Source organism: Nerophis lumbriciformis, linkage group LG26, assembly GCF_033978685.3.
Source record: "Nerophis lumbriciformis linkage group LG26, RoL_Nlum_v2.1, whole genome shotgun sequence".
In the NCBI taxonomy this organism is placed as follows: Eukaryota; Metazoa; Chordata; class Actinopteri; order Syngnathiformes; family Syngnathidae; genus Nerophis; species Nerophis lumbriciformis.
In genome coordinates, this window is record NC_084573.2 from 16,068,376 (window position 1) to 16,076,684 (window position 8,309).

The 8,309-nt window shown below is 39.1% G+C and overlaps 2 protein-coding genes across 3 annotated transcripts in view; one reads left to right on the forward strand and one right to left on the reverse strand.

Annotated features, from left to right (window-relative positions):
* Window positions 1-4,368, reverse strand: part of snx17 (sorting nexin 17) — a 59,926-nt gene extending 55,558 nt beyond the window's left edge. The window contains exon 1 of the mRNA XM_061987314.2: window positions 3,871-4,368. Within this exon, the coding sequence (XP_061843298.1) occupies window positions 3,871-3,930 (60 nt within the window). The 5' untranslated portion in view covers window positions 3,931-4,368. The remainder of the gene's footprint in view (window positions 1-3,870) is intronic.
* Window positions 4,369-4,777: 409 nt separating this feature from the next.
* atraid (all-trans retinoic acid-induced differentiation factor) lies at window positions 4,778-8,304 on the forward strand. Of its 2 annotated transcripts, XM_061987316.2 has the most exons (8): window positions 4,778-5,162; window positions 5,334-5,464; window positions 5,548-5,587; window positions 5,647-5,715; window positions 7,407-7,478; window positions 7,549-7,670; window positions 7,733-7,833; window positions 7,908-8,304. In XM_061987316.2, the coding sequence occupies exons 2-8, from the start codon at window positions 5,365-5,367 to the stop codon at window positions 8,010-8,012; spliced, it is 609 nt and encodes a 202-aa protein (XP_061843300.1). In that variant the 5' UTR covers window positions 4,778-5,162; window positions 5,334-5,364; the 3' UTR covers window positions 8,013-8,304. The 2 variants fall into 2 exon arrangements, with proteins under 2 accessions (XP_061843300.1, XP_061843299.1); XM_061987315.2 differs by lacking the exon at window positions 5,548-5,587 and having other exon boundaries at window positions 4,779-5,162.
* The last annotated feature ends 5 nt before the right edge of the window (window positions 8,305-8,309 follow it).

Sequence of the window (8,309 nt, forward strand, 5' to 3'; positions counted from 1 at the left end):
AATTTCGGTAGAAATTCCGTGTGAATGCCGAAGACAAATTGAAATGCTAACAGTTAGCACGCTGGCCAGATAGCGTAAAATAAAACATGTGGTCAAAATCTGCTAAAAAACCTAGCATGCTAACAGTATTATGCTAACAATAGCATGTTTACATTTAGCATTAATGAAATATCAAAATCCATCCATCCATTCACTACCATTTGTCCCTATGACACCAAATTAGATTAAAAAAAGCTAGCATGGTAATGCTAAAATGCTTGTGCCAAGAACCAAAATATATATTCTATAATGTGTACCGGAAAAATGTGTTTAAAATGCCAGCATGCTAATATTAAGATGCATCAAGTACCAAAATATGAGTGAGGTCTTTACAGCGGATACGGGTAGTATTCAGACCAATTTAAATGTTTCACTTTTTGTGTCATGGCAGCAATTTTCTAAATTCAAAAAGTTATTTTTTTTCTTATTAATGTACACTTTACTCTGCACATGAATGCCAGGCATCATGTTTAGAGGAAACCAGGCACCACTCATCACCAAGCAAATGGCATCGTATTCAAATTGAGCAAAGGGTCTGAATATTTATGTACATGTGATTTCTGAGTTTTTTTATGTTTAATACATTTGCAAAAAATTCTACATTTCTGTTTTTCCTGTCAAGATGGGGTGCTGGGTGTAGTTGATTTTAGCAAATGGCTGCAAAGAAACAGAGTGAAATATTTAAAAGGGTACCACGCCCACCGCCCGAATGCAGCTGAGATAGGCTCCAGCACCCCCCCGTGACCCTGAAAGGGACAAGCGGTAGAAAATGGATGGATGGGTCTGACTACTTTCCGTACACACTGTACCTACAAAATTAGCTCGAGAAAAAGCTAGCATACTGACGTTAGCATGCTAACAGGATCAGTCAAGTAAGAAAAAATTTGACGCCGAGGTGTAAACCTGCAAAGTTTGCAAAAAAGCTAGCATACTAACGTTAGCATGCTAACAGGATCGGTCGTTAAGTAGCAAAAAAATTGACGCTGAGGTGTATATCTGCAAAGTTTAAGTTTAGTAGTAAAGACTTTACAAGTCTTTACTACTTGTAAAGACTCAGTGTTAGAATGACTGTGCTGCAGGCCGTTAAAGAATTAGCTGCACTTTGGACACCGCTGGATGGTGATATTTTTTTCTCCCAAATGTCAACAACCCTATGGATCAGAGTACACACGCATGGATCCCAGGAAGTGTGTTCCGTCTGCTTGCAGAAACCAGCCGATTTGCCCCATTCCCTTGTACTTGAATCACTTCTCCCTCTATTGAATATTTATCCTGCATCATCTGTTCAAACAAACAGAGGGGGAGGACTCCAGACTGCAAATTATGCGACAGAGAAGTGACAGACCTTCCAAGAGAGGTCGGGGGAGGTTAAAAGAGAGAGAGAGACAGAGAAGCAAAAGTAATAGATGTGCATGCAGGAAGGAAGGAAGAAAAGGAAGAGTGACTATGCAAAATTGCTGACTCTGTTTTAGGTTAAGAAAAGACACAGAGGCATCTAAACAGTGATAATAATGTGTATAAATCAACAAATATGTTGCTAAAAGGTACAGTTAGGAGGTTGCATATGCTGCCATTGTTATTGCAAAAACACACAGTCAGCAGATCCAGTGGTGCATCCACTAGGTCCAAGGTACACACACACTGACTGACTGCATGAGTGTTACCACAAGACTGCTGAATATGTTTTAACCTATTAATAGTTACTACTTGTAAAGACTCAGTGTTCCTCCAAGCTGACAACAGTTCATTAGCAGCAAACCTATTGTGTAAAGGTACTGCATTGGTTTGCAGTTATGTCTAGGAAACAGCCACATTGTTGCTAACTTGGGTATAGAGATAAATATTCAAGTATTGTACAAACCCCAAAACCAGTGAAGTTGTCATGTTGTGTAAATCGTAAATAAAAACACAATATAATGATTTGCAAATCCTTTTCAACTTATATTCAATTGAATAGACTGCAAAGACAAAATACTTAACGTTCGAACTGGTAAACGTTATTTTTTGCAAATATTAGCTCATTTGGAATTTGATGACTGCAACATGTTTCAAAAAAGCTGGCACAAGTGGTAAAAAAGACTGAGAAAGTTGAGGAATGCTCATCAAACACTTATTTGGAACATCCCACAGGTGAACAGGCTAATTGGGAACAGGTGGGTGCCATGATTGGGTATAAAAGCAGCTTCCATGAAATGCTCAGTCATTCACAAACAAGGATGGGGCGAGGGTCACCGCTTTGTTAACAAATGTGTGAGCAAATTGTTTAAGAACAACATTTCTCAACCAGCTATTGCAAGGAATTTAGGGATTTCAACATCTACTGTCTGTAATATCATAAAAAGATTCAGAGAATTTGGAGAAATCACTGCACGTAAGCGATGATATTACGGACCTTCGATCCCTCAGGCGGTACTATATCAAAACCCGACATCAGTGTGTAAAGGATATCACCACATGGGTTCAGGAACACTTCAGAAAACCACTGTCAGTAACTACAGTTTGTCGCTATATCTGTAACTGCATGTTAAAACTCTACTATGCAAGGCCAAAGCCATTTATCAACACCCAAAAAGGCTGCCGGCTTCGCTGGGCCCGAGCACATCTAAGATGGACTGATGCAAAGTGGAAAAGTGTTCTGTGGTCTGACGAGTCCACATTTCAAATTGTTTTTGGAAACTGTGGACTTTGTGTCCTCTGGACCAAAGAGAAAAAGAACCATCCGCATTGTTATAGGCGCAAAGTTCAAAAGCCAGCATCTGTACAGAATGGGTAACACACATCTGTGAAGGCACCAATAATGCTGAAAGGTACATACAAGTTTTGGAGCAACATATGCTGCCATCCAAGCAACGTTATCATGGACGCCCCTGCTTATTTCAGCAAGAAGGCACGTGTTATAACAGCGTGTCTTCATAGTAAAAGAGTGCGGGTACTAAACTGGCCTGCCTGTAGTCCAGACCTGTCTCCCATTAAAAATGTGTGGTGCATTATGAAGCCTAAAATACCACAACAGAGACCCCGGACTGTTGAACCACTTAAGCTGTACATCAAACAAGAATGGGAAATAATTCCGCGTGAAAAGCTTCAAAAATTGATCTCCTTAGTTCCCAAACATTTATTGAGTGTTGTTAAAAGGAAAGGCCATGTAACACAGGTAAAAATGTCCCTGTGCCAACTTTTTTGCAATGTGTTGCTGCCATTAAAGTCTAAGTTAATGATTATTTGCAACAAAAAAAAACTTTTTCAGTTTGAACATTAAATATCTTGTCTTTGTGGCCTATTCAATTGAATATAAGTTGAAAAGGATTAGCAAATCATTGTATTATGTTTTTATTTACGATTTACACAACGTGACAACTTCACTGATTTTGGGTTTGTATGTTTCTCCAGTGTGCAAATTAGACCACGCAGGAGTAATTTAGGTAGAATTCAATTTTCATAAACTAAAAGGTCTTCAAGTGGCTTTGACATCTCATGCCCATAAAATTAGATACACCTGCACAAATCATATTACATACATAATACAACATTAATTTAATGTTTATGATTGGGGCTGCAGTGATAAAACGTCATGCGTCATACTGGAACGCTGTTTACTTTTATAACCTATTTATATATTACTATAAGCAAAATATTACCTCTTCTTGTAATGTGAAAACTACGTTTATCCGACATTGTCGTGTCCCTGAATGTGTCACCCCACTAGCATGATGTGCTACAGATGTTTTCTATTTATTATTATTAGGCAATGAGCTCAGCTACACAAGCTCCGGCTGCATTCGTCGCTGGCTTTGAAGGCAACGTTATACAAGTAATAATGTTTACACTCACCACATAGGTAGATCCATTTTCTCCCAAACGAACCTCCGTTTCGGGTATGGAAAAATGCATGTTTAGCTCAAAGCCAGCGGTTCTTGAACGCCACACACTGACTCAGGCTAAAGATGCTAAAGACGCCACAGTTGTCCGGAGGGAAAATAATAAAATAAAAATAAAACCACTGCAATGCCGAGTGGAGGGATGAGGGGATGCACACGGTTCTTCGACTGCTTACTCGGTTCAGTAAAGCCGCGTTAAGGCTGCTGTGGAGGCGGCTAACGACTAGACGTCAAACTCCACACACAAGCTAGCGTTCACTTAAAAAAACTTATCTCACGTCAGTTTTAAACTTTTACAACTACTGCAGCAGCCATGCTGTGAGTGTCTGGTTACACCACCCTCATCACTGCTAACGTAAAATGTTTTTTTAATCACTTTTAAGTGATTTCTAATTTTTTTTTTGTTTAAATGCTAAATTATGGCTCCATCTACTCCCGCTAAGCAGATGTAGCTAACTGGCTGAGAGATGCAGCTGCTTCCTACAGACTTGTTAGAAGGAACCATTCAAAACTACGCGGGGGTGTCACGGTTTAAATGTGTAGCTTTATTTGTCTCCCTTTGTATACTGTCAATACTAAGTTTAAACTAATACCTCAAAATATGTATTATAATTAAATGTACTGTAAATTGTCAGCTAAATCATGTGTTTTGCTTGGTTTGTCGTCGACAGTCCAATGGAACAATCCTGGCACAAACCGTCGTCATTCGGGGAAGGCGTGGCTTGGTTGCAAGAGCAGCGGTGGGAGCAACATCGATACCCTGCTTCAACCACCATAATGACGTTCGTTCGTTATGTCCTTGCTCCTGATGGGCCGTGGTTAGCTTTATTTTCTTTTTGGTTGTTTTTTTTCCAGTGAATGAGAATGTTTTCGATTATAATATTAAATGTATTTTCTGTGAATTATTTTGAAGGTGATAATAGCCAAAGTGACCACCAGCGAACGCGGCACACATACGTGTAAACAAGATGATATTGATAATAAAATCTAATATATTTGGAATTTGTCGTTTCCTGTGGATTCATGCAATGGCAGGAATCACAAACGTAGCCAGTAATTTAAATAAATAAATAAAAAAGAGCCACAAATCAAATTGAGATTAGTGTATAAGAGGAACTTCCGGTCACGTGTCCACTACAGTATGATCATGTGACCTTTTTTGGTAAAATGAAAGCTGGTAACGGCCAGCTTGTTTTGATCATTTATTTGTGTTTCTGTCCGAGCCAGCAACTTAACGAACTGCAGGTAAGATCCAGAAGTGCTATGTTGTTTACTTAATCATGACCAGATATTACACGATTAACAAACGAACTGTAGTTGCGTTAGAGGCGCCTCTGACTGTTAAGATCATATTTTTGTTTGTATGAAGACAGAAAATGATAATGCTATGGTTGATTATATTCGTTATAATCCCAGGTTTGTAGTCAGTGTAGCGGCACCGTACTAGATGGCTCTGCAGTGGGTCTGTTTTGCTTCTTGTCCGCTGGCCGGATCGCTGGACGCTGCTGCGTGGGTAATGAAACGAGTGACCCTGGACGCGTCATCGGGTAAGCATGTAATAATGCATTCGGCAACACCTAGTTCTAAACAAAATATATATTTTGCATTATTCACTTCGAATGTATTGCAGACATCTGCTACAAGGTTTTTCCTCCATATACATGTGTACGGTAAGTAGTTTTTAATTACTATTGTATAGAAATAATTTAAATGTGTTTGTTTTGTTCAGGCTGGATCTCTCCAATTGTTCCCTAAACCACGTGGGGTATCTCCAGGAAGCATCTACAGCTTTAATAATGTATGTATACATTGGAAGAAATAAATACGGTACATTAAAAGCTCAAAGAAAGCCAAACAAGATACAAAACCCAAAACCAGTGAAGTTTGCACGTTGTGTAAATGGTAAATAAAAACAGAATACAATGATTTGCAAATCATTTTCAACTTATATTCAATTGAATAGACTGCAAAGACAAGATATTTAATGTTCGAACTGAGAAACTTGTTTTTCTTTTGCAAATAATCATTAACTTAGAATTTAATGGCAGCAACACATTGCAAAAAAGTTGGCACAGGGGCATTTTTACCACTGTGTTACATGGCCTTTCCTTTTAACAACACTCAGTAAACATTTGGGAACTGAGGAGACCAATTTTTGAAGCTTTTCAGGTGGAATTATTTCCCATTCTTGCTTGATGTACAGCTTAAGTTGTTCAACAGTCCCTTGTGGTATTTGACGCTTCATAATGCGCCACACATTTTCAATGGGAGACAAGTCTGGACTACAGGCAGGCCAGTCTAGTACCCGCACTCTTTTACGACGAAGCCACGGTGTTGTAATACGTGGCTTGGCATTGTCTTGCTGAAATAAGCAGGGGCGTCCGTGAAAAAGACGTTGCTTGGATGGCAAAATATGTTGCTCCAAAACCTGTATGTTCCTTTCAGCATTAATGGTGCCTTCACAGATGTGTAAGTTACCCATGCCTTGGGCACTAATACACCCCCATACCATCACAGATGCTGGCTTTCTAACTTTGCGCCTATAACAGCCCGGAGGACACAACGTTCACAAGTTCAAAAAACAATTTGAAATGTGGACTCGTCAGACCACAAAACACTCTTCCACTTTGCATCAGTTCATCTTAGATAAGCTCGGGCCCAGCAAAGCCGGCGGCGTTTCTGGCTGTTGTTGATAAATGCCTTTTGCTTTGCATAGAAGAGTTTTAACTTGCACTTACAGATGTAGCGACGAACTGTAGTTACTGACAGTGGTTTTCTGAACTGTTCCTGAGCCCATGTGGTGATATCCTTTACACACTGATGTTGCTCTTTGATGTAGTACCACCTGAGGGATTCAATGTTGGTTTTCAGCCTTCGCTTACGTGCAGTGATTTCTCCAGATTCTCTGAACCTTTTTGATATTACGGACCATAGATCGTAAAATCCCTATATTCCTTGCAATAGCTGGTTGAGAAATGTTGTTCTTAAATTGTTGGACAATTTGCTCACGCATTTGTTCACAAAGTGGTGACCCTCGCCCCATCCTTGTTTGTGAATGACTGAGCATTTCATGGAAGCTGCTTTTACACCCAATCATGGCACCACCTGTTCCCAATTAGCCTGTTCACCTGTGGCATGTTCCAAATAAGTGTTTGATGAGCATTCCTCAACTTGCTCAGTCTTTTTTGCCACTTGTGCCAGCTTTTTTGAAACATGTTGCAGGCATCACATTCCAACTGAGCTAATATTTGCAAAAAATAAAGTTTTCCAGTTCGAATATTAAATATCTTGTCTTTGCAGTCTATTCAATTGAATATAGGTTGAAAATGATTTGAAAATCATTGTATTCTATTTTTATTTACCATTTACACAACATGCCAACTTCACTGGTTTTAAGTTTTGTACAAAATTAAATGATTGTCTTGTTCATCTTCATGGAAAAAAATATTTTTCTTTTTGACAAATAGCTTTTCAACATTTATATTGCAGAGATCTCTCACTAAACACTATTGTCAACATCAGTGACTCAGCTTTTCAAGGATTTATTGATTTGAAGAACTTGTAAGTACTGTACTGTTTTTTGTTTTGATTCTTCACTTGTTTTTAATCCTTTTTTTGTTTTTGTTTTTAGGATTTTGCCTGCAGACATAGCATGTCCTGGTGGGAATACCTCCTGGGAAAAAGTGGAACTTACAAAGGGAAATCGTCTTTGTGAAGGCCAGAAGAATATGTGCAACCAAACAGGGCAGATGTGTAAGTTTGTATGTTTTTAGGACACACAAATAGCTGTTTATGTCCTAATTATTGATCCATAGCCGTCAATTGCCCGGAGTACTCCCAGTGCGGTCCCTTTGGTCCTGGCTTTGTCGAGTGCCGTTGCGCAGACAACTACCACGGGTACAAGTGCCTCAGAGAAGTCTGTTACTTTCTCCGATGACTTTTTTGCCACTCTATCGAAAACATGTTTTAAGATCTTGCATTTTTCAACAGGGAGAATTCCCGGCCTTGCAGGTATTTGGGCCTCTGGGTGCATCCACACTGGTGCTTTCCCTCCTGCTGTGGGTTACGCAGAGACGAAAGGCTAAGTCGTTATAGCCTCTTTTTTTTTTACGTCCTACAATCTACTGAGTAAGCTCAGCGGGAATATACCGTCACATCGCCTCAGTGTTTAACATCTTGCATTATGTCCATTTTTTTTAGGTTTTTAGGTGAACTAGTTTTATTGTAACCACGCAGTGTTTTAAATGTGGTATCTTTTTGGATCATAACCACTAATTATCTGCCTTTACACCTAAGCTCTATTTATTTTTTTAAGAATATACATTTTTTTGTATACTAGTAATCTATCACAAGTGGGGTAAAAAAATCTGCCAATGATGCTATAATAAAAAC